Raw genomic sequence first — 26702 nt, forward strand, 5'->3', positions numbered from 1 at the left:
CCTGTTGATTAGACTAAATGAGTAAAGTGACTCTAACACCCCATTCCTGAGGGGGGAAGGGTTGCACGGCAGCCAAGAACTGCACAGCCACACCACTGCCAAAGAGGCTCCCCAGCCACCATGGAGAAGAAAAACCTATTTTTAAAAATTAGAAATTAGAAAAAAGGCAAAAAAGCCCCACTGAGATTAGCAGGGTTACGCCACCAAAACATGTGGCATAGCCATGCTGAGGGTCGTTCCCGGGCTGAAAGGGGTGAGGAAGCTGCCTAAAGGCAGCCACGCCCCTGGGAATGCCCCTCCTCCAACGCTGCCGTATGCTGCCTCTTCTGGGATTTAGTTCCTGGAGTAGCAGCGCTGGCAGGGGAAGCTGGCACAGCTCCACGCCCACCCAGGGGCCAGCATAAATGCCCTCCTTGCTGGCATAAGTGCCCCTTATCACAGGATAAGTGGGCACTTGCGCTGGCACAGGGTCACACCAGCTCCTAAGGAGCTTTGCCCCTCCCCCCTCAGGAATGGGCTGAAAGGTGTTAATTCCAGCATCAAACACAGTTCTGGCTATAGAAAAATTGGAATGGCTACATATTTGTTTCCATTTTAATTATTTTATTTATTTAAAACATTTAAAAGGCTCCTTTCCACACAAACAGGGTCCCCAAGGTGGCAGACATCAAAACATTAGGACACTAAAACAGCATTTAAAAATAATATAAAAAACAATTCAATAAAAACATACAAACACATGAACACACAACACCAAAACCAGGGAGGTGGGCCAATAACAGTTATTGGGGAAATGCCAAACAAAACAAAAAAGTCTTGACCTAGTGGTGGAAGACAACAATAGAGGGAGACAGACAAATCTCCCTGAGGAGGGAGTGGGAAGTTTTGGTGACATGACCAAGAAGGCCCTTTCTCAGGTTGCCACCCATATAGCCTCAGATGGCAGGTGCACCTAAAGCGGAGCCTCCAAAGATGATCTAAGTAGACAGGTAAGTTCATATAGGAGAAGGCAGTCTGTAAAATATGCTGGCCCCAAGCCATATAGAGAGAGCTTTAAAGGCCAATACCAGCACCTTGAATTGAGTCTGGAAGCAAACTGGGATGGAACAAGACTGGAGTGATATGGTCTCCATGATCCACTCCAGTCAACACTCTGGCCACAGCATTCTGTTATAAACTGCAGTTTCCATTCAATCTTCAAGGGCAGCCCATGTAGAGGCCACTGCAGTAATCTAATCTAGATGGGCATGCACCACAATGACAAGATCTTTCTTTCCCAGGAAGACTAATAAAGCCATTGTGTCACTGATTAGAGCAAGTTATATTTATTATTAAATGTTAGCACATGATCTTCCATTATTAGCACTCCTAGCTGCATATGACGCACTTCAGCAAAGCATCCACTGTGGTTCTATTCACTTGCAATGACTCTCCAAAAACATATCTGTGTAGTAATCTGGAAGATGAGGAAGCATCCACAAGAGATGCAGTTAAGGAATTCTTGCAGTCAAAGCATCACTGGGACATTAGATGGCAGCATAAACCAACATATAGTGTGCTACTTCCTGGAAGGCAGTGTGTAAAGAATTTCAGGGGAAGACAAAGATGGAGAGAGTGCAAGAACAGTGCAGAAGAAATCTCATTAATGACAGTCTTACCACATTAAATATTCTATGTTTTCAAATACTGCTTGCTTTTGAAAGGTTTTTGTTTTGCTTCTATGCTATTCAGAGACTTATTATATGGGAATTTGCCAACTCAAACTACTGTACAAAGCTGTTTTCACACTCTTCAAATCTGTGAAATCTCCCCTCCTGTCTCCCCCAACCGATTGGCAGCACATAAAGTGTACTGAATAGTAATTGTTTCAAGCTTATTTTTCAATGAAATGATACATCACAAACTCTAAATTACACAAACTAATATCTCCATGGAAACTTACCACCACCTCCCAATGCACAGAGTGACAGCTGACAAAATATAAATTAAAGTATGGATCTTCTGAAAACCAAGATAATTCCCCCCATCTGTAGTTTTCTTAAGCATCTTCACACATTATGGAAAACACACACAGGCTGGGTTTGGGTTCCTTGCTCTATGCAATGCATCTATTCTATGCAGTACACAAGCATGACTTGGCTGCAAAAACAGATCCACACAGGTTAAGTGGTTCAAAGGGGCAAGTTATAAAAGGGGCAAGTTATAAAAGGTGCTCCCAGACTATACTGGACCTTTTTAGTAGGTTGTGTGTGTGTTTGCCTTTACATTAAGGACAAAGAACCAAAATTAATGCAGGAAACGCTCCCATGCATATATACTTGCACTGTGTCTACCATGACTTGTAAATGTCTTTCCCTTCTCTTTGATCATAAGAAGCCATGCCATCATTGAGGCTCTTGCATAAATCTGTACATGCAGTGAAAAACTGATGAACAGTTAAACAGTGCAGCTCCTTCCACTGACGTTCTTGCACAGATAAGGTATTTGAAAAGCAAGACTACCATGTCATAATAAGGAAACTAATTCAATATACTAATGAGTCAAACATTACTCCCTTGGTCAAGCAAGGAAACTTCCATTGGTCTGACTCTTCTTGGGGAAGGTTCTCTTTTTTTCTCTCCAAACAGAGGAAACATTACAACTGCAGTGCTGTATATTAACTAGCAAATTACTAAAGCACTTGGATCAGCATTCACTTTATCTTCACAGAAGAGTAGATCAGGCCATCCAGTAAGCCTCATCCTTGACCAAGAGTTTGACCTCAAGTTTCTGCAGTCCAACTCTAGCTAAAATACCATGGTAGTTCTCCAGCATCATTCCAATGAAACATCATTCTACCCAACGTAAGCAAAGGCAGAAGAGCAAAGAAAAATATAGGAATTGAATAATGTTGCTGTGACAGACAGTTGTATTCTAAAGGGTTGTCCCGGTCATAGAACCCCGTAATTGACAGGGAGTTCGAACAGAATCCTGAGAGTGGCAATTAGAACTCTTGACAGTTTAGAACTGACAGCTGACTGGGAGAGAAAGGAACAGACAGAGCTTGGAAACAGCTGTGAATGCTGTAAGTTGTCTGGTGGATGATTTCTCCTTAGGAGTCAAAAGGAACACATTTTGGGGTTTTGGATTGGGGCTGAATTCCACAGCCTTCGGAGAGTTTGTCATCTTGTTTGTAGGTGAAAGGCAAAGCCTTTTCCTTGACCTTTGTTTTCTATGAGGATGTAATCTACAATGTCACCAAAGAGCTTGCCTCCGAGGAATGGCCATGTCACCACATCTGATTTAGAGAGCGTATCCACTGCCCAGGACTTCAGCAAGAGGTGCTGACGCACCACCACATTGGATGCGATAACCCTTGCTGAGAATTTCATGGAGTCTAGGCTGGCATCAGCCATGAAGGTGGCTGCTCTCTCCAGCCTGTGAGAATAGGCTAGGTAGGACCTTCTTGTTCAAGATTTAGTGCAAGGATATCTGCACAAACGGTTTTAGTATGAAGTATACAAATCACATAGTACTTTCTCAGAAGGACAAGCTATTTGTAGTAAGAACAAATTTTGCCACTTGTTGACAGCTGTATGAACTACATCTTCAAAGTTCATTTCAACAAGACATAATGCTATGAAATGTATGATTTTTTTCTGTTTTCTTTGTCATTTTTTCTAGAACATAACTGCAAAGACTTTAGAAACCAAGTGAGATACAAACCTAGGATACCAATCTCAAGGCCTTCCAATCCCTCTTTTATCTTATCATAAACAGCTTCTCGATCTTCAAAGTCACCAACAATAGTTTTTGTTTCTACATTGAACCTTCCACCTGAAACAAAAGGAGAAAAGAATAAGCGCAGAATATTTTGCCTTATGTTATGAAGCATACCATTATTGCATGCACTCATCTTCATCAGATAATGGCTCAGGTGCCTGTAGCTTATATGAGTTGTATCACTGGGGTTACATGTTGTCAGAAAAGCATTTTAGCTAACTTGTACCACTGTGTACTTCACATATTCAATAATGAGGTAAGCTGTGACACAATGGTTTATGCTTCCTCTCTTCCACACAACAGTTTTATTTTAAAAACTGAAATGTTATTAGGGTATGATTGATCTCCACTAGAATGAATGGGAAAATGAAAACACTGTACACAAACTGACCCCAAAACACCACATAAAATATTTGTTACTATGTCAACTCTTTGCACTCGAAGTGTTTTGGAGAGCCAGTTATATTCCAAACAGACAACTGTCAACTTAAAAATTAGATTAAACTTCATATTCTTCACTCATCAGTTAATTCTTTCAGTGCAATGCTTTACTAATTTTTTTCTTGCAAGAGTTGTTTTTTTTAATATCCTATCTAAATGAGTCATTTCAATCCCTCTGTTAATTACTATGACAATTAACTATTGAATGTGTGAAATACTTGCACACTGAGATAAATTTCAGTTCTTGCAAACTGAGCTGGCCTTAAAAGTAAGCAGGTCTTACAATGTCCTCAAGTACACCCCATACATTCCTTATATCCTAACAATGACACATGGTTAGAGCTACTGAACATCTAAATGGCAACTTTTAAGCTCTCTTCTGCTTGCAATTTTCCACAAACAGAGCTGAAGTCACCCTGAAAGGCTCAGAATATGACATACTACTGATCCCAACAGATTTTGTGTTAGATATGGGTTTTTATATAGGCAACAAGGTCATCATAAAAATTAAGACATTTTCAATAACCAATTAATACTGTAGGTATTTAAGGCAGGAGATAGGTTGGAAGTGTTCACTTTCCTACGAAACACGATACATAGCACTACAGAACAAAGACAGAACGTACTTAGAACTTATTGCCTCTTCTATTTGTGAGGACCTAGTGGTCAAAGAACTAATGTTAGACATAGTCTATAAAGTTATTACTAGTTTGCAATGCATTACTAGTAATTACATATTTAGGGGGAGGGGCTATGGCTCAGCGGTAGATGTGAAAGACCTCTGCCTGAGACCCTGGAGAGCTGCTGCCGGTCTGAGTAGACAATACCGACTTTGATGGACCGAGGGTCTGATTCAGTATAAGGCAGCTTCATGTGTACTATTTAAAATAGCCTTTCTGGCCGGGGGGGAAGGACTGCTACACATTTTAGCTCATCCCTGGACATATAACCACATGGAGAATGTAAATTGTGATCTGTCACATTGCTGCACACAGCCAACCCTTCTAGCAGGGAAAACCCCAGTCAAGCTCTCAACGTTTCAAGACTGTTGCTGCAACTGCAGAAATTGCCAACAGGAAGCTACAGATGTTCCTAGGACCAGACAGAGCCACATGTTAACATTCTCTGCATGATGCAGGCACAGTACAGGCTGTACCACATAGAAAAAGCTTTAAACATTTTGAATGGTTTATTGCTTAACCACCATTTCTCAGGCCCCAGCTTAAACTATATTAGAAAGCAGTATATAAACATGAAATCTCCCATCATAACCAAAGTGTGAGACTGACTATTCTCAGCTTGTTTTCTGCCAATACTGTTAACAGTGGCAAGATCTTCCTTTGCACCCCGCTCAGCAGTCCCCCTCAAGGAACTGTTCTTAGCCCCTATTATTCTCTACCCATGCTGTCCTTGGATGACCTCACAATTGGTAGCTTTCAGTTCTACCTAAATGTTGATGATACCAGTTCTTTCTCTGCTCCAGAATTTTCCCTCTCCAGGTCTTCCTGCATCTACACCAGCCTGTTGGATATTCCCACTTGGATGTATGTCACTGTTGCAAACTAAACACATCCAAGACTGAATTTAGCTTTCCTCTCTCTTGTCATATACTCTCCATATCCATTTACTTCACCAACTACTCTGTTGAGTAGGCAAAAAGCTTTGGTTCTCTCCACCTCCTCCTTTTCCTTTCTTCTACTGTCAGGTCATGTTGCTTTTCACTATACAGCAAGGCAAAAACCTGTGTTTCCTCCATGCTGGTATGTTGCAGCAAAGACAACCAATACTGTATTTAAAGGCTAATAAATGTACGGTTGCATAAACTCTTGCAGAGTTTATTAAATGGTTCATATCCTATTAACCTTCGTTTTTGGCTTTCCAGTGTCATGCTTCAGTCCTCTTGCTTCTATCAAGAACTGTCACCAAAATAATTCTTGTGTTTTGTTACAGGGACCAAGCAAGATAACTGTGTATGTCCATAACCAGAACTCATTAGTGACCTTGCTACTCCTCTGACTTTTTCCAAACACATTTACTTATTTTGTTCAAATACTGAAACCCAACCTTTCCCTATAAATATCTATGAGCCAGTTTACAAATAAAACTTTAAAAACAAAATGAGTAGCTAAAGTAGATTAACAATTTAAAACAGCCTCAAATTTAGAAGGAAGATTTTAAAAACCCTAAAAATAGTCAGCATAAAATCAAGTGCTAGCTTAAAATATGTAAAGAAACAGCTTGTAACAATTATGAAGAAAAATAAACCTTTTGAGAGGCCTAGGGCCTTCACTCCTCCAGCTCCCTCACTCTTCAGATGCTTGACGGTGTCCTGAACTTTTAAATGACTTCCATTTATTTTCCCTTGTTGTCCCTTATTCCTATAAATCCCCAAAATAGGTGTGTTGCTGCTTTTATTCTTTCAAAATATTCACAAAAGCCTAATTCTTCTGTGCAGCCTTTGGTTTAATCCCTTAGTCCTACTAAAACTAAACTTGCACATTTTCTTTGGTCCCAACTAGAGTTGTCCATATCAATATACCTGAACTGAAAATAAACCCGAAATTAGCTATTTTGGCGATATTCAGGTTTTGGGTAGACCAAATACCAAAACCTGGGAATCTGCCCGAAGCCGAATAGGCAATTCCCGAAAATGCTGAATAATTATTTGGCTTTTTCAGGTTTGGCTATTCGCCTTTGGTCAGATGCACGGCTCTGTGCTTTCTCCCATCTTTCTATCTTTTGGCTAGTTTTGTTAAGGCCCCATAGTTGGGGGCCTTTTGAGGTAGGAGTCGTGTAATCGGAGCCAATGTTTGTTTTCGCTCTGAGGAGGAGGGCAGATTGGGACTTTCAAGAGCTGTGTCTCAGTCTCAGGGGGGTATTAGACATCTACTGCCACACTCTGCAGGACCCTTCGGCCAAAACTGGCATCAGCTGATGAGTATAAGTACAGCTTGTAGTGACGGACAAGTGTGGAGATGGAGGACCAGGTCTATGCAGAGCCTGATGCTGTAGCTGATAGATGCTCTCCACATGCCCTTGCCTCTGTTCAGAGCTGTAGGGTGGTGTACAGGGCGTCCAATTTTCTGATGGGCTCAGTATGCCGAATGTAGATGCGTAGAGCTCAGTGTTAAGTCCAGAGTATGCCATTCCTTCTCCTTGGCATGCTTGAGTTGAGGGCAGAAGGAAGGGAGATGTTCTACTGTTCCCTATGCAAATGAGAATTGATCTTTGGAACAAAGGTAGGGTCTGGGCATAGGTTAACCTTGTCCCTTGTTGACCAGGTGCCCAGCTCCAACACCCTACAGGCCGAAGTTACAGTTGTCAAGAACAGGATCTTCATATGAAGCTACTTAAGCTCAACTTCCTGGAGGGGTTCAAATGGAGACTTGGTGAGAGCTGAGAGGATGATGTGGAGCCTCCAGGTAGGAAACCTGTGGATCACCACTGGACAGGTCATCGCTATGCCTCTTAGGAAAGATTTGACATGAGGATGCTTCATTACTGCAAACCCACCAACTCGTGGCACTAAGGTGGCTATAGCTGCCAGTTGCCTGCATAGAGTCGAGGTCCTAAGGCCCTGTCAGCTGCCATCCTGTAGGAAAGACAACAAATGTGCTATACTTGGCATCAATGGATCAAGATATTTCCAGAGTCACCAGTGAGAAAACACTTTTAAAGAGGCACTGTAGATCCTGCAGGTGGAAGGTTTACAAGAGGCTAAGATGGTATCAGCAATCTCCAATTCTTAGGCTTGGGCTAACAGCCTGTTTCAGAGCCAGCATGGTGTAGTGGTTAAGAGCAGTGGTTTGGAGCGGTGGAGTCTGATCTGGAGAACCAGGTTTGATTCCCCACTCCTCCACATGAGTGGCGGACGCTAATCTGGTGAACTAGATTTGTTTCCCCACTCCTTCCCCACTTTGTTTCCACACGAAGCCAGCTGGATGACCTTGGGCAAGTCACACTCTCTCAGCCTCACTTACCTCACAGGGTGTCTATTGTGGGGAGGGGAAGGGAAGGTGGGGAGGGGAAGGGAAGGTGATTGTAAGCCAGTTTGAGTCTCCCTTAAGTGGTAGAGAAAGTCGGTATATAAAAACCAACTCTTCTTCTTCCTCTCAATGACCAGGTCTGGGTGGCACATCTGCCCTTGTAGCAGGAGGTCCTAACGATCCGGCAGTCTCCATGGGTCCCGGTAAGACAGCTCCATCAAGATTGGAAACCAGAGTCTCCTGGGCCACTCCAGAGCGATGATAATGACTATGGCATGTTCCTGTCTGATACGCCTCAACACTTCTGGAATTATCAGGAGAAAGGGGAATGCATACAGGAGACCTTGAGGCCATGGAGACAGAAGAGCCTCTGTTTGTTTCACCCCTGGATGACAATATCCGGTGTAGAAACTTGGAAGCTAGTGGTTTGACACTGATGCAAAGAGGTCCACCACTAGAGTCCCAAACCTTATTGTTATTTGATAGAAGTCTTCTTGGTTTAGGGACAACTTTGCTTTGTCCAGGCTCTGATGACTCAACCAATCTGCTTATACACTGAGGGTTCCCTGAATATGTTCTGCAGAGAGGAGGAGGAGGCTGGCCTCGGCTTAGTCCAGGATGGCTTCATTGTGTAAGGCAGAGGACCGAAAGCTGCTCTGCTTGTTCAGGTGGGCCTTGGGGAAAAAAAGTTTTGGTCCTCACAAATACATGTTTTCCCTTCAGAAAACAATGGAACTCCTGGAGTGCCTTCATTATCGCCCTGATCTCTAGGGCATTGATATTGAGAGTCCTTTCTTGAGCGGACCAGAGAGTGGGCTAGGCAATCCTGCAAGGCTGCACCCCAACCCAAGAGGATGCCATCCGTAAACAGCCGGATCGGGGATCGTGAAGATACTGAAGACCTCTGGCTAGTTTGTCGGGTCTGATCCACCACAAGAAATGAGTATTTTCTTGTCCCTCTTCCTTAGAATCTCCTGCTGATGAGGTAGGAGCAACCATTGAAGGGGTCTGCTGTGAAGCCAAGCTCAAGGTACTGCAGAAATGCAAGAGATCATGAGACCTTGCAATCTGGCCAAGGACATGAGAGGTACCATTCTCGCTTTTCGCGTCTCCCCAGCAAGTCTGGTCAACTTGAGTGCTTTGTCCGCTGGAAGGAAGAGGGTATTCGTCTTAGTGTCTATCAGAACACCCAAACTCTGCAGACTCTGTGATGCATGAGGTTGCTCTTGCTTCTGTTTATCAGGAACCCATGGTCTGACACTCAGGTCCCTGGTAGCACAGATAAGGATGTCGTCCAGATACGTACAGCTCGGCATAAGTCCACAGTATGCCATTCCTTCTCCTTGGCATGCTTGAGTTGAGGGCAGAAGGAAAGGAGATGTATCTCCTGTTCCCTATGGAAATCCTCCGCTGAGATGTACTCATTGGGGCTCTTGTCCGCCATCTTGTTTTGGTGGGAAAAGGGCAGCGAGACTAAAACTAAAGTGCACAGACGCTAAAGACGGAGAAAAAAGGCAGAGAGTGAGAGGCTTAGATGTGAGGAGAGAGGAGAGGAATTAAAAAGAAGATTAGTAGCAGAAAAACTACAATTCCTAACAAAGAGCCTAGCAGCAGCAGAGAGCTGCTTTGACGCTGCCCTCCCTTTGCAAGGCAGGAAACAAATTAAAAAGCGGGGCCAATTCCCACATAGGAGACAGGAAGTGAAAGATTAGTTCCTGCTTCCCCAAGCAAGCAATGGGAATCACCCAATCTGAATATGCCTTCCTCCTCAGACCGAGAATGGCATCTCACTGGGAGCTGCTCCACAAAGCGAGCTATTCATTTGCATGGCAACCTACTGCATCCGAATGGCTTGCTACAAAGAGTGGCTGCTATCATGTGCAGAGAATGTCAGGTGGCTTCTACGTGGTAGCCATTTTGTATGAAGCAGGCCACACAAGTTGCTCGCTACATGTAGGTAATCACCATATGGAGCTATTTGGAACAACCTCCATAGCTGTTTTGTGTAGATGGGATTTCTGTGCGAGGAATTTGGCTACTGGGCACTATAACATGACACACAGTGCATGTTCTCATTAAAATTCCCTTTTTGGGACAAGTAGTACAGTGTACGGGGGGGCTAGAAAAATCAATAATAAAACCAACCGTACATTAGAATAACATAAATACAACCATTTTGCATCATAAATTGTTCAGTGATTTCTCCTAGTTTTACCAGCAGCTGGGAGGGAAATTTATGTTTTCAATAATCCATAAAAATAGGCACCAGCTTGAAAAGAAAGAAGTCATTCATAAAAACAAGTAGTAGCCATATTCTTACAATTTTCCCCATTGAAAAAAGCCATTCCCGTGATTGTTTGTCCATTCATGCAGAATCATGAACCTAACTGTATTCTGTTGGTCACCTCTTGCTTTCTCCCCCCCCTCCGTTCCCCCCAACAGCAGATGCAAGTGTTTGCTTCCTACTTCAGCTTTCAAAAACAGCTGCATTGTTTCAAAATCCCCAGGGATATGCTGCTATGCAAAATAACGACGTAAATAGCATTAAGCCCCTACTGCAGCAGTGGTCTTGTGATCACGTCAGAAGAAAATCAAGTTCAACATCTCTGTGGAGGGAGGTGGAGGCAGGCTATTTTTAGCTACATCTGCTCTATTGCTACACATTCACGTTTGAAATCTTGCGGTCACTGTATTAGCAGAGAAATGTAACAATGACTACTATCATAAGCCTTCTCATTTCTTTTATAATGAAGATTTGTGATTTTTATTCTTAGTCAAAGTAATTTAACATGGACATTGTGACTAATATCCATAACCACATAGGTATTTTAAACCATGTATTAATACATCATTTATCAGTGGTTTTAATTAAAAAAAACACCACGAGTGGCAAGTTATACTGCTGAATATAATATAATATAGAGTCTTGTAGAGCATGCCACTAAAAGGGACCTTGGTTTTTTGAGTTTTTGTGTTTTTTTGCCATCAAATCACATCTGACTTGTGGAGACCCCTTGTGAGGTTTAGAAGGCAAGAGACGTTCTGAGAGGGTTTGCCATTGCCTGCCTCTGCATCACAACCCTGGTATTCCTTGGAGGTCTACCATCCAAATACTTGCCAGGGCTGACCCTGCTTAGCTTCTGAGATCTGACAAGATCAGGCTAGCCAGTATGTAAAAAAAAACAGAATTTTGCAAGAATTTTGTGTACTTGCAGAATTGCAAAATTCTGTTTTTTTTACATACTGGCTAGCCAGTATGTAAAAAAACCAGAATTTTGCAATTCTGCAAGTACACAAAATTCTTGATGTTTGCTGCAAGCAGAATAAGGAAATGATAATGTGCTCCAGTTGCTAAACAGTGTAATTAAAAGAAGCAACTGCAATACTTAGATTACTGGCAGCAATTACTGCAGACAAGACCCATGTGGAGAGACACCTAAGAAGTTTTAATACAGTGCCTCACTCTAGCCACTGGAAAACCTTTCTATTCTTCTCTGAAAACATACAGTGGGTAGCAATCAACGTACAACCTATAAGCCAATTTGTGCTGACAACCAATGAAAGATGTGGCATTTCTGCAATTTGGAAGCCATGGACAGCACAGGGAGACATTACTGGAGTAGGGGTACAATTTGGAACAAGAAGCAAGAGCTAAGGACCTTGTCCCCACTACTTCTTCTTTGCTACAGTTGGAACTATGATGTCTGGAATTGCTTGCAAGGTGTAGTTCAGATATGCAATGATATTTCTTGCCACAGGGCAAAAAAAAAAAAAAAAAAGGAGAAAGGGAATTCCACAAATGTATATGAAAAAGTAGAGACGTTCCTCATCTTCTCGCTTATTTCTCCCTGCCCTGTGTGCACCTGAAGTATTCTAGGGTAAAAACACAATCTTTGAGATGCAAACAGTCCTTCATACAACTTAATTGTTTTTAATATCATTTGACAAATAGAGCCAAGTGGTTTTAACTATGATATAATTTAGTGACCAAATATGGTGCAGCATGCTTCCTAGATGGTCAAATTCTATTGCAGAACACTATCCATACTGACCCTACAACTGAAAACAGACTGAAATAGTAGTTATTCAGCCTGTGACTGACATTTTTTCCTAAATAATGCCCCCCCACACACACACATTCTTTTCCTCATAGACGTCCACATATGATTATCTGGTCATAGTTCTCTGTATTTTTTCCAGCTCTTTGATACCTTCCCTCCCCCTTTTTAAGGAAAAGTGACCAGAACTATATACCAGATTTCAAGAGTGGTCACACTATAGCTTTATATTAAGGCATTACAATATCTGCCATTTTTATTTTCAATTCCTTTTCAAATAATCTCTGGCATGGAATCTACCTTATTTTTTTTCAACTGCTGTCACATATTAAGACAGTATTTTCAATCAGCTATCTCCTTCCTGAGTTAATTACTGCCAGTTCAGACTTAATTAGTGTACACATAAAGTCTGGGTTCATTGCCCCTAAATGCAGCACTTTATATTTATTTACACTGAAAGATATGTTTACCGGATCGGTTCTATTAGTTATTAAATAAATAACTCATCTTTCTTTTCAGAAGAAAGTGCAAGGTGGCTAGCAACATACATATTGAATAATACTGATAAAGATCACTTAAAATCTAACAGTATCAAAACCTCAAGGTAACAGTCACCTTCAGAGGCCTTCTGAATAGGGTTTTTTTTAAAAAAAAATTATGCAGTATAGTCTCACCTGTAGCTGTTGCACTATCCCTCTACCCTCCTAAATCACTCCGGAAAGGCTCATGGGTGAAGAGCTGTATTCTACCTAGCTGGTGATACTTAGTCAGTGATTCCAAAGATAACCTTCAGCTATACAAAGCAGTACACTCCTGGACAAGCAGCCCTCTTTAAGATCAGCAGTGCATTTGCATTTTGCATTCTATTCTTTCAGGGAAGATAAACTGAGGAAGATAAGCTTTACCTAAATTAAAGGATTTTTTAAAATCTCTTCTCTTTCCATCAACGGAAACAGTGACATGGGAAGCTCTTTTTGTAACCTGATTTTGACAGGTAAGAATGTTGATATTGAAACAGCTTGCATCAGTTTGAGTAATTTGGCACTGGGGAAAAAGAATACTGTGTTCATTTCAAAGTTCTCACGCAAGGTTGTTGTGATGCTGCTTGTGTCTGCGTGTGTTCATCATGCTTATGATAATGAATGCTATTTTTAGCCTTGTTGAAAGGCAGACACCTGCCCAGAGGTTCCTGCACGGATTGCACTGCATAGTGGATTGCCAAACTCGGTTCTAAGGCTAGATGCAACAGACTATTTAAGAATTGCATTTTAAAACTGTTATTTATCATTTTCAACTATTATTACTGCAATTGATAACAAGTTCTTTTTGAAAGGTATCAAAAAGAATAACACATTCACCCAATTAACAATTATTCAAATAGTCAAAGTAGAGCATATTGTGAACAGGGCCCTGTATGCAACCATCTGCTGATTTTGCAGCAAGATTTACCCGCTTCCCCCTCTTGCAGCCTACTGAACCCCCTGAGATTTTCTTTCTGGGGCCAGTGAACCCTCAAGAGTGGTACATGGGACAAAGTGGGGGTCTACATGGGGGGAGGGGGTGCTGGAAGTCAGCACACCCTCTTCCACAAGTGGAAATGCCATCAACATTGTGACAACTGTGTGGTTGGATATATGCCAATGAGTTGTGGATACTAATCAAAGGATGAGTTTAACTCTGTGTGTGCGTAAAGTGCCGTCAAGTCGCACTCGACTCATGGCGAGCCCTTACGGGGTTTTCAAGGCAAGAGACTAACAGAGGTGGTTTGCCAGTGCCTTCCTCTGCGTAGCAACCCTGGACTTCCTTGGAGGTCTCCCATCCAAATACTAACCAGGGCTGACCCTGCTTAGCTTCTGAGATCTGACGAGATCAGGCTAGCCTGCGCCATCCAGATCAGGGGAGTTTAACTGACCCGTGCCCAATTCCTTTCCTGCTCATTTATATCAGTGTCCTCTGGTACTTCTGTAAACTGTAAAGAATTTGTAATTGAAGCAAACAAATCTTGGAGCTGCTAAGCACATCCTAAACAATCAAAAAGTGAACTTTTTTTTTGGGGGGGGGGGAAGTAAAGTGTGAGACTTGCATTTTGTTTCCAGAAATCTGGCAGCCCAAAACATTGTGTGCATAAAAATACTGCAATCTAGTGTGTTGGGTTAACTGGTCATTAGTAGATGAACTGACATAACCAAACTCATCACTGTGAACTGCCTCTGCAACAAAGAAAGCAGGAGTAGAAACATGGTTCAGGATCCAAGTCAAAAGAGGTTAAGCATACTATAGGAGGCAACCATGACAATTAACAGCGATAAGAATATAAAGCCAGATTGGGGGGGGGATACCCTACAACAGGAACTCTTAAACAATACTTCATTAGGGAGATGTTACAGCCCTTTATTGCGTTAGTCCTTTAATGTCTTTCATTAAACAAAACAAAAATCAACCTGTTCATATTTTGTAAAGAACTGCACACCACTGCTCTCAGTAGTTCAAGCAGTTTAGAAAAGGCACAAACTAAAAGGCATTTTACCCTTTCTATCACTAGGATAAGTTATCTACAAGAAAATCCATTTCATATATTAGTTCTTAAAGTGAATTACTCTTACTCCACTGAGACTACCCATAATTTCCCTGAGCCCCTAGCCAACATCTATTTCAACACCCCTCCAATCACAGAAGTGTAACTATCATCAGTCTTCTATGCCATCCAGATCTTTATTAGGAGGGTAAGCAGAGATCTTACTGGCACAAAAGGATGATTTCATATTAGGAAGCAAGTAATCCTTTATAAATGTATCCATATCAGTTTAGTAACTCTGTGGTTCTCCCGCTCCTATCTCTGTTTAAGGAAGGCCATCTCAAAATGTAATGTACAGATATCAATGCTTATATCCAGTCTTTAACACTCAAATTCTGCACCTCAACCGGAAAAGTCTCTATTATGTGTTGAAAGTCGTTTAATGACTCATTACACCTAACCACTAGCAGGCAGTTCTACAAACTTAAAGCACTTATTTTAACTTCATGAAGCCAGTATAGAAGAAGCAGGTATTGACAAGGGATTTCTAGGAAAGGCGCTTGCCGCCATTGGAAAAAGAGACAGCATGGCACAAGGTACGATGTATGGGGTAGCGGGGGACAAGGGAACAGAATTCAACAGCATTTTAACTTATGCAACAGACAGACAACAAGAATAACACAAGAATAAGAGATAGAAAAGTGACAGATAAGAAACAAAGATGCAGACATTCAGAACAGGAGCTTGAAGCTGAAGTGGAAAGTAAGACAATTTCACGTAGGAATTAAGAGCTATCCCAAAACTTTGATTCAAACAGTATAGTACAATCAGTAAAGTAAATTTACCCAGTTGAACCTTCAGTCAGAAATACAATTTTCAAGTCAGTCAGACATGGTTACAACCCATAAAGCCATGTAGTTACATCACAGTACCAAGAAATCACTTGATCCTTTCGTCTGCCCACAGAGGAGAGGCCATGGCTCAGGGATGATTGATACACAGAAGGTCCCAGGTTCAGTCTCTGGCATCTCCAGTTAAAAGGCTCAGGTAGTAAGGACTGTGAAAGATTTCTCCCTGAGAGCTGCTGCCCGTCTCAACAGACAATACTGACCCCAATAAACCAATAGTTTGATTCAAGATAAAGCAATTTCATGTATATACAAGAGTCCTGACAAATCATTTTTGGATTTCAGGATAGAGACAAGGCTCAAAAATGGTGACAACACAGAATGGGAAGCTGATGTTAAAATGGGAGGGAGAGTGTCAAGATTACAAGTCTGTCAGTTAGTTTGACAGGTGCAGGTTAGATCAGAGAGATCTAAGGATGATGTAATCAGCCTGGAAAGTACCTGGGGAGCTAGAGAAAGCTGGCCTGATCCAGCTATAGCCAGGTGGCTGATGCAATGCAGTAGCAATGCCAGGATAATTGGATATCTACTGTGATTGGTGGTTGCAATCACCAGGTGTATATATTGAAGTGAAACCGCAGTTCTATGCGGGATGTTATGAGCGGAGAGTGTGAAAGGAGTATCTGTATATATTTCTGCACTGTACAAATAAACTACACTTTCTATATGGCCGTGGACTTTCTGATGGGTATCCTGGACAAGACTGCTAATCCGCTTGGCTTCCGCGTCAGAAGTCATAAGAGAAGTTATGTGGGATACAGTCAGAATAAAATACTACTTAGGAAACCATGGATAGGCCATATTTATCAGGTAGGGGAAGAGGAAGCAGAGAGACAACCATTTTTAAGAGCAGACAACCTTCTCCCCAGATAATTCAATGAAATATATTTGCAAGTGTGACTGTAGAACCCTTCCAATCATTTATCAGAACAATATTTAGAACTGTTGGTAATTGCGCCTACTCTTTAAAATAAACTTAATGGTACTTCTACAACTAATATGCTCTCTTAAGAGATGAAGCTGCTATTATGACTAACAGAATTTCAAACAGAATAAATACTATTAGTTCCAAACATTACTCACAGATCTGTTATTCATATGTGTGTGATTTTGATGTTTTAATTTTAATGTTGATGCAAAGCAATTACTGCAGACTAACAGTATTTCCAGGTGGAGAGTCATATTAAAAACAAACAAAGTCTGACATGAACTAGCTAGCATGATAGTCGCCTGCCAACTATATTCCAGGGACTGAAGCTTGTGCCCAGTCTAATACTAAAAGTGACTATTATATAGTACTTTTACAGTTATTAGATTACTTATACATTTTTATGGAGGGCAACTGAATTGAACAATTAATGATTTAGATATGAAATTAAATGGCATGGCATTTGAACCTAGGTTCAAATTTAATATACTGGCTGCAATTCTCAAATTGCTATGAAGGAATTAAATAGAACACTTATGTACAGGCAACTAACTCACAATGGAACATTTATATACGGGCAACTCAATCCAAAGGCCATCTTCCACTATTTTTGCCAAACAAACATGCTTAAGAATGTGCCTGTGTATATATTCTTAGGATCATTAGTATGAGCAATTTGCCAAATTACGACTGCTAACATGGATCACAAAACAGCCTCGTAAATAAATCACACCTCCTGCCATACCTTCCCCAATTCACCAGGAACAGCCACACTAAAGTTCCATCAACCACATTATGGTTGATGTCCAAATGCAGTCCACTGTGACTTCCAAAATGTTGCTGCAGGGGTTCAGGCCCCCCAGGAATAGCACACACTGGGACTGGGGTGGTGGTGCTGGGAAAAGCTCAAGAATGGAACAACAGTTGGATACAATCCTATGTTTCCAACTTTTGTATACAAGCAGAGAAGGTCAGTCTTCAAAAGTTTCTCAGCTTAATCCAAACCTACCTTGATTTATTTCAGTGTATTGCAGCAATGGTATCTCTTTTGTGACTGCAAAAGGCCATAAAATGTAACTATCCGTCGACATGTGTATTATACCCTAATCTTTACAAATATACATTTTGCTACAAAAATGAGGCCCAAGGCAAACCAGGTGAAAAGAAGCCTAAAAGATATGGTCAGATAGAGGAAAGATCAAGGCATTCATTTTGAAAAGCTTTACAATCAAACAGAATGAGGACTCAAATATTTAAGCATGCCCATTTCCATGTAAAAGAAGAAAAGTTGGATTTTATACCCCGTTTTTCTCTAATGAAAGGAGTCTCTAAGCAGCTTACAATTGCCTGCCCTGCCCCCCCCCCCCACACACACACACAACAGAGAACTTGTAAGGTAGATGGGGCTGAGAATTCTGAGAGAACTGTGACTAGCTCAAGGTCACTCATCAGGCTTCATGTGGAGAAGCGGGGAATCAAATCTGATTCTCCAGATTAGAGTCCGTCGTTAATGTGGAAGAGCGGGGAATAAAACCCGGTTCTCTAGATTAGAGTCCGCCACTCATGAGAAAGAGTGGGAAATCAATTTTTTAGAAGAACAAACATAAGAAGTTACTTGCCAGAGCAATGCTTATGCATGCACTTCCATTTTTGTGTCATAGATTTGTCACTATTCATTGTGCTGCCCTCTTCTACAATTTGTCAAGAAAGAAGTTATTCAGATAATTATTAACTCCGGTCATGGGAGCATATCAAATTCTTACTGACTGCAAGACATTTGATATGTTTCAAGTGGCCAGATTAACTTATAGACCTGGAAAGGAAAGAATTCATAGATTCAAGTGGTCAGTTATCAAGCTTTATTAGGTTCTGCTGCTATTCCACATTCAGTGTTACATTGATTTAACAGTTTTGTGGCTTGGTGCAAGTGGTTAAAAATGTTGTGGTTGGCCGATGAACCACAATGTTAAAGACCTTTAGGGAATATGAATAATCAGCATTTTCAAGCAGTTAACATCAGCTATCTTATTTTAGTTTTTCTTATCTAGAAATATATAGAAAATCACTCACGTATTTCGCTGGCAACCTGATCCATTTTCTCTTGAGATCTGCTGATAAGAGCCACTTTCATTCCTCGCCTAGCTAACTGGAACGACAAAAAAAAACCATCTAAGAGGGCTCAATTGCAACTTTATGGTACTTGATCAACCAGCATCATTGTTTAAACTTGAAATGCAATGATAACATTTGGCTCAAAGAGGATTAGTGTTTAAGAAAGTGAGCTACACACGTGGATTTAAATCAAAAACAGGTTGCTTACCTTAACTGATGTTCAAATAATCATCTATGGGGATTCTGATGGGAATTCTGGACTGGCATGGAAACAACTCCAAGAAGTTCTAGACCTGCAGGCCAAAAATTGCTGCCTTCTTTATAGGAGGATACCATGCTATTGCAACTTGCTGCATGAGGTGCAACTGCCAGACGTAAGGGCCATTTTCAACTAAGGAGACCCATTTTTAAACCAAGGCGACGACACCAAATTATTTAAGGCGGTTAAAACAAATATGGATTGTGAGGAGCTCCAAAAGCATCTCTCCAAACTGGAGGAATGGGAATTAAAATGGCAAATGAGATTCAATGCGAGCAAGTGTAAAGTGATGCATATTGGGGCAAAAAATCCCAACTTCACGTAAACACTGATGGTATCTGTGCTGGCAGCGACAGACCAAGAAAGGGATCTTGGGGTGGTAGTGGAGAGCTCGATGAAGATGTCTACCCAACGTACGGCTGCTGTGAAAAAGGCAAATTCCATGCTGGTCATAATTGGATGAGGAATAGAGAATAAAACTGCTGTTATCATACTGCCCTTATACAAATCTATGGTGAGACCACATTTGGAATACTGTGTACAGTTCTGGTCCCCACACCTAAAAAAGGATATTGCAGAGCTTGAGAAGGTGCAGAAAAGAGCAACCAAAATGATTAGGGCACTAGAGCAACTGCCCTATGAGGAGTGGTTAAAATGCTTGGGCCTGTTTAGCTTAGAAAAAAGGAGAGACGTGATAGAGGTCTATACAGTTAATCAAGGTAAGGAGAGAGTGGACAGGGAGAAGCTTTTCTCCCTTTCATAATACCAGAACGCGGAGTCATCTGCTGAAGCTGGAGGGTGAGAGATTCAAAACAAATAAAAGGAAATATTTCTTCACACAATAAATTGTGGAACTCTCTCCCCAGGATGTGGTGATGGCCGCCAACCTGGAAGACTTTAAGACTTCTGTTCTTATGACTATCTTGACCATTTCTGCTTAAACTTCACTAACAAAAAAGGAAAACATTCCTGACATATTCCAAAATTAAAAAACTGGGTTCAAGAAAGGCATGTTTAAAATATTTAATTACAGGAATGTGAGCATATATACAAAGAATAAAGGCAAAGATTTCAGTGTATCCTCTCTTTGGACCATGCCTTCTTTCTCAAAGTTTCGGAGGGCAGCTGTGTTGGTCTGCAGCAGAACAGCTAGATTCAAACCCAACAGCACCTTAGAGACTAACAAGATTTTGGGGGTATAAGCTTTCAAGACTCAAGGCTCTCTGACGAAGGGAGCTTTGACTCGCAAAAGCTTATACCACCAAAATCTTGCTGGTCTTTAAGATGCTACTGGACTCAAATCTAGCTGTTCTGATAGTTCTAGCTTTCTAATAGTCCGTGCTTTATCTCCCCCTCAGTTCAGATCACTTCATATAGTTTTCCCTTCAGCAGTTTATCTCAGTTCTTTCATGGCACTTCTTAATAACCAGACACTTGCATAGCCTTGCCTCTCAGTCAGTTCATAGTCAAAAGAAAATAAGGTTCTTGGTGTCATCCAGGAATGAAAATAAAGTAAATCAGAAGCCACTGTGATCTTCACAAATTGAGAACTACCAGAGCTAACAGACACAGCCAAAGATCACCCTATTGGTGTATATCCATCACAACTTACTCTAAGGGGAAGGACAAGCACCTTCCCATTCATTCCCTTCTGACCACCGGCAGAAGCTCTTCCAAAGACAAAAGGCCAACAGAAGGGAAGGAGGGCAAGTTCTCTGACTTGACAGATGATCACTTGGAAAACCCCTTGATGGCCTCTTCTTTATGGCCTCTTTGGAGTACCATATATGGGAGATTAGCAAACTAGTTTACCTAGAGATGGACGCCGGTGTTTCCTCAGGAGAAGATGGTTCACAGAAAAGCCTGGCTGAAGCTGGCATCCTACTGTGCTTGATGCACAGGAGCACAGCATGAGATGAAGGAAAAGACTGTGACCCAGGTAGTAGCTCTGCCTTCCAGGAATGCCAAGGAAGTCACTACTGTGTTCCCAAAGAGTTTGTGGAAGCAGTTATTTTAACAGCTGATAGCATAACATGACTGAAGCCATTTCAAGTCTTCAGCACAAGAATTTTTTTGCCTTTTTGTCTGTTGTTGAATACATGAAGCTACCAAATACCAAGTCAGACCATTGGTCTATCAAGGTCGGTTTATCTACTCTGACAGGCAGCAGCTTTCAAGGGTCTCCAGTGGACCTCTTTCCTTTTAAACTATGGATGCTAGGGATCAAACATGGGATTTTCTGCATGAAAAGCAGATACTCTACCACTGAGTCATGGTCCCTTCCTATGGAAGCCATTGCTTCTTATCCAGAATGAATGAGAGTCATCTCAGCATCTAGGGTATGGTCTTGACTTTTGACCGTGGGAGTAACACAAACTCCTGGGAATGATAAAAACCGAAAACAACTTTAGAGGGGGAAAGTGAGGTCTGAATTAAGTGAGTTTTGTTTTGGCGGAACACAGAGAAGCTTTTGCATACAAAAAGGCTTCTATCTGTAGCCTGCTATAGATCCCAGTGGCAACATCATGGAAGGAAAGGGGAAGGGAGAAGAAGGGAGGAAGAACAGGAGCTTTCTCCTACAAATGCTACTGCTGCTCAGGTGAAGCAGAAGAAGCGAGAACAGGGGGAGCCATTCTGGCTGCTGCGCAGTGCAGGTTCACTGCCCAAGCAATGCAAGCAGCCATTTGGGACACCAAACCAGTGGGTGGTACCATAAGAGAAGGTGGGCAGCAGAAGAGAAGGCAAGTGCTTGCTCTGCACCCGTGATCTTCCACGCAAGATCAGCTGGAGAGAATGTGTCTCTACAGTCTTCCCTGTAACAATGGATCCTGGGTGGGCAGCAAGACAGGAGGTGTTCTCCTTTTCTCCTGCATTTCACTCAGGACCCATCCAAGGGCAGGCTGCAGAGACGTTTGAGTTGCAAGACTGGGACCACACAGCAGTATTTAGCTGTCCATCAGAGCTTTAGTCTTTTTGTATGGTTTGAAACAATGGTACAACCTTTTACCAGATGGCTGATACTTCCTCCAAGATATAGCTTCAGCAGGAGAGAACAGGAATATACAACAGAAAGAGGATTGTAACCAGGAATGCTGTCTGGAAAATCTGGATAATGGTTGTGATACCCCCCTCTAAATTACAGACAGCTTTCTTATCCTTATCCACTTTCTCCAGGACCTGATTGGTGAAAGTATGGGAAAGTCCCACGTTATCAAAAGGTGGGTTCAATGCACATGAGAGATGGAATACAGCCTTGCAAGGTGGCATATGGTACATCTCGCAGTTGGGTGGACTGTCAACTTCATGTTGAACCATGTTGATTTGCTGCTTGGTTGACTTAAAGGCTTCAGCCTGAAAGGTTTTTATGTGTTTCGCTTATCCTCAGGAAGAAACTATAGCACCACTCTAAGTTGGTCCCCACAGGTGTTACTGATACCTGGACATGCATGCCTGAACTAGACTGAAAGGAAACCAGTTGAATATAACTTTGTCCCATGTCTAGTTTCCATCCCTCCTCTGTCTACTGTTTCAAAGAACAGAACTACACTTTTATCTTTTTGTTTAACCTAAGTTAGAGAGAAGACAGACAAAAAAGAAAGAAAAGAACAGCATGAACATTTTCTTTGAGGATAAGCACAAAGCTACTAACAGAAGAGGTCAGAAGAGGAGTGAGTGGGATGGAACTTGTCCCTCAGAGCCAGTGCAGTCTCTTGTTTTAGCATAAGGGACTGAAGTGCCAATTTCAGGCCTAGCCAAGAAGAAGTTAATCTTTATTTATTTTAGTGTGAAATGGTGGATGAATAGCTAATGGCTGTTAAATCTAGGGAAAGGAATTTCAGGCCTAGAGCTCTAGAACTTTACAGAGTTGCCACTGTGCCAGTATAGAACCCCCATTTGTAGGACTGAATTGAGACCACAAAGAACAAATAGGTAAGAAATCAACACACTTCAATAACTACATAAAATTCTGTAAAACGTTTAGGAAAAAAGACAAAATATCTGCACTGGATCATCTTTACAAAGTTATCTCCCATCCATAATGACTATGGCATTCAGTATCTCTTCAAAGACTGACCAACTGAAGTGACAGTACCACTTGAGAATAAATGCCTGCATTTATTGAAGTATAGATGTTACTTGCCTTGGCTACCCAACTGAAATATCTAATCCAGAGCACCATCTGTAAGCAAGCATTATCTTCCAATTGTATTGGCAATGTAGACCAATTTTCTGATCACATTTTCAAGGGTCAGATATTCCAGGTAGACAAATGCCAACACCTAGATATTTTATAGTCATTTCCCTTGTCTTACACGAATGGTGAGGTCCATCTCTTCAAAGAAAATAATTTGCTAGCAAGTAACAAATCTTAATAGCAGCCTGAACAGCCCAATGTATCATTGACTGATACCAGTGGATAATGATAGCAGTCTGCCCTGACACCATACTGAAATTCTAGTTCAGCCAAGAGATTTTTGAACTACCATATTAAAAAAGTGAGTAGAACCAAGTCAAAAGCATGATAGTATTTGGAGACCCAAGTATGACTGAGTTAGAACAGAACAAAGCCGCCCTGGCCTTGGGCTAGGGAGGGCAGGATAAAAATGTAATAAAATAATAAATAAACTGCAGTGAACATTGTTATTTTCCCAGCACATCTAAGTTCCTGTTCTTCCTTTATAGTATTATGAGCATATTTATATACCCTTCTATTTAAAAATACTCAGCACAGTTTACCATACAGTCATTAAAAGCTTACAAGTAACAGGGACAAGATTTAACTAAAAAGGCGTTCTGGAATTTAAAATTCACAGTGGGTAGCCTGAAGAAGTGAGCTGTGGCTCACAAAAGCTCATACCCTACCAGAAAATATTTTTGTTAGTCTTTAAGGTGCTACTGGACTCTTGCCCTTTTCTACTACTGGAATTTAAAAGAAATTTTTAGCTAAAACTACAAAGCCTTTAAAGAAGGAAGAATCCTCCATGCAAGGCAAGTTCCAAAGAGGCGGTGGCAGCTGCCAAGTAAGCCCTCATGTGGGTTCCCACCAATCAAAATTCTACAAAGGAGGTTCCCACAATAAGTTTCCCTGGCCAAACTAAGAACACAGGTCAGCATTCATGTATGGATAGATGTAGCCCACCAATTAGTTTCTCACACGGCAGGGCCAAGCCTTTAAGGTCAATGTCAGCACTGCATTGGGCACAGAAGTGCACTGGCAGCCAGAGCAACAACCACAAGATGAGAATGATGTGTTTACTATAGCCAGCCCTTATAAGCACTCTGACCAATGCATTCTGAACCAGCTGAAGCTTCCACATGGTCTCCCAAGTCACCACTACAGAAAGGACATCTCAGTAGCCTCCAACACATGTTACTGAAGCATGTGAGATAGTGGCCAGGTACCCCTTTTCCAGAAAAGGCTGCAGCTACAGAATCCAGCTAAGATGGGAAAAAATACACTCATGGCTTCCTCTGTAAGCTCATAGAGATAGTAACATATCCATAACTGTATCAACAAAGTTCCCAGTGACTTGAACCGCTGAGAACACTATGGATAGTGGCTGATTTCCCACTCCTGCTCCAGACCTCCAATGCCTCCTTCATACTGTTTCTGGGAATCCCCCACCCTGGAAACAGTATTTTGGGGATCATTTTGGGCTGCAGCAGGAGGGGGAAGGTGTCCCATGCCACTAAAGAAAAGCACAGGTGGAGATTTAGCATGGGATCCAAGCCAGTAGAAATCTTTGCAGCAAATATCCACCTGCAACTGGAAGACAATGGAAAATTCCTACCCACTGTGCTAAAGCAACTTTTTTTACTATTTGTATAAACTTGGGGTAGAGCCCCGTGGCACAGAGTGGTAAGCTGCAGTACTGCAGTCCAAGCTCTGCTCATGACCTGAGTTTGATCCCGACGGAAGTTGGTTTCAGGTAGCCAGCTCAAGGCTGACTCAGCCTTCAATCCTTCTGAGGTCGGTAAAATGAGTACCCAGCTTGCTGGGGGTAAAGGGAAGATGACTGGGAAAGGCACTGGCAAACCACCCCGTAAACAAAGTCTGCCTAGTAAACGTCGGGATGTGACGTCACCCCATGGGTCAGGAATGACCCGGTGCTTGCACAGGGGACCTTTACCTTTTACCTTTAGAGCTTAATACTAAGGGTTTTAGTGGTAAATTGTGAAGAGCTGTGCTGGACTATGACTGTTTTTAATAAAGATTGTGATTGATTAATTGGGAGTGTGCAAACTCATTTCCCCCCCATTCCAATTCTTTACGCCAGTCAAGAATACACATAATGCACTCAGTGTAATCCCTAACACATGTGGTTGCATTTCAAATTGAATTATCACAAAAAAATAACAGATTTATTTTTGAATCATGGTTTCCCATGCAATATCATGTTTGCAAATAGGCCATAGCTGCAACTGGATATATATGCAAACTCCAGCAGGTAAAACGACTGAAAAATCAAAAATATTACCTCTTCTGCATAAGCCTTTCCAATTCCATCAGTCGCTCCCGTGACAACTACAAAATGAGAAGAAACATATGTTAGTCTGTTTTAGATAATACAGTTTAAATCAGAACATTGCAACTATATGTAGTACAGTATATAGGGTCACTGCAGTACACACACCCTTTGACATTATTAAATGTGTCTTCATAGGATATGTCCTATGTACATTCTAAGACATGTGGAAGTATAAAAGCTGACTGAAACATTCCACCCTTACAACAGCAATGTAAGGGAGGCCACTCCTAATTTTCACCCCAATGTAAGCATTACACTGACTCAGCATTTCTTCTTTTGAAAAACACAGCAACCTTTCAATCAGACTTCGAGACTGGTGTGATTAAATTAGTCTTTAGAAGCACCAACATTGGAAGTAATCACTGCAAAAGAGTCTGATGTACTACTGCTACAAGTCATCAAACTGTCTCAAAAGAACTTGTAAAGGTTTGCTAAGCAATAAAACAGGAGCCTAACACACCCATAAGCTTCATGGGATCAAACAGAAAGCCATGAAATCTATTAACACCACTTCAGGAGGGACAAGCTGTTCCAGAAATGCTTGTATACACCCTCTACACTATCCTGCTCCTCTACTCAACAAATGTGAGCAAAGTCAATGGAGAAACAGGCAATTTCTACAATCTTTCCAACGGTCTCCATCTAGGGATAGCTTCAAAAGACTAAACCAGTGACTCTCAAGTGTTGGTTGCTTATCATCCTGTGTACTACAGAAGATTTGGAAGAGTGTGGGTGGAATCAGCCCGTAGTTTGTGAGTAGAAAAATATGCCACACCTGGTGTATGTTGGGAACAATGCAGCCCATAAGGAATACACGGAGTCTAATAATGGGACTAATTAGTCCAGACAAATTTAATTTATTTAGACTTTGAGGAATCTCATTATTTACAAGAGCATCCAGAAATACATCCTCCATCACTATGTTTTAATCTAGGGATGTACATTGTTTTATTTTAAGGAGTATACGCTCAAGGTCACTTGATTGCTCCACTCTATCCATCCAGTAGAGCTAAGAAGTAGTTTTTCACACACAACCGAATAACCATTTCACTGCATCCGTATGGATAAAGTGTGGCCTAATCGGTATTACTAACCAGTGGTATTCATTGCTGCGGATTAATTAACACAGGAAACAAAGACATCATATTGTTAGGTGGCTAAAAAGCCTCCATATTGTTAAGTGACTAAATGCTGATAGAGAAC

General features: G+C 41.5%; 1 protein-coding gene across 1 annotated transcript in view; it reads right to left on the reverse strand.

Annotated features, from left to right (window-relative positions):
- HSD17B12 (hydroxysteroid 17-beta dehydrogenase 12) overlaps nucleotides 1-26702 on the reverse strand; it is a 90904-nt gene that overhangs the window by 24782 nt on the left and 39420 nt on the right. The window contains exons 2-4 of the mRNA XM_056850687.1: nucleotides 25449-25495; nucleotides 18669-18744; nucleotides 3706-3816 (exon numbers count right to left, since the gene is read on the reverse strand). Of these exons, the coding sequence (XP_056706665.1) occupies nucleotides 3706-3816; nucleotides 18669-18744; nucleotides 25449-25495 (234 nt within the window). The remainder of the gene's footprint in view (nucleotides 1-3705; nucleotides 3817-18668; nucleotides 18745-25448; nucleotides 25496-26702) is intronic.

Source organism: Euleptes europaea, chromosome 6 (assembly GCF_029931775.1).
Source record: "Euleptes europaea isolate rEulEur1 chromosome 6, rEulEur1.hap1, whole genome shotgun sequence".
In the NCBI taxonomy this organism is placed as follows: domain Eukaryota; kingdom Metazoa; phylum Chordata; class Lepidosauria; order Squamata; family Sphaerodactylidae; genus Euleptes; species Euleptes europaea.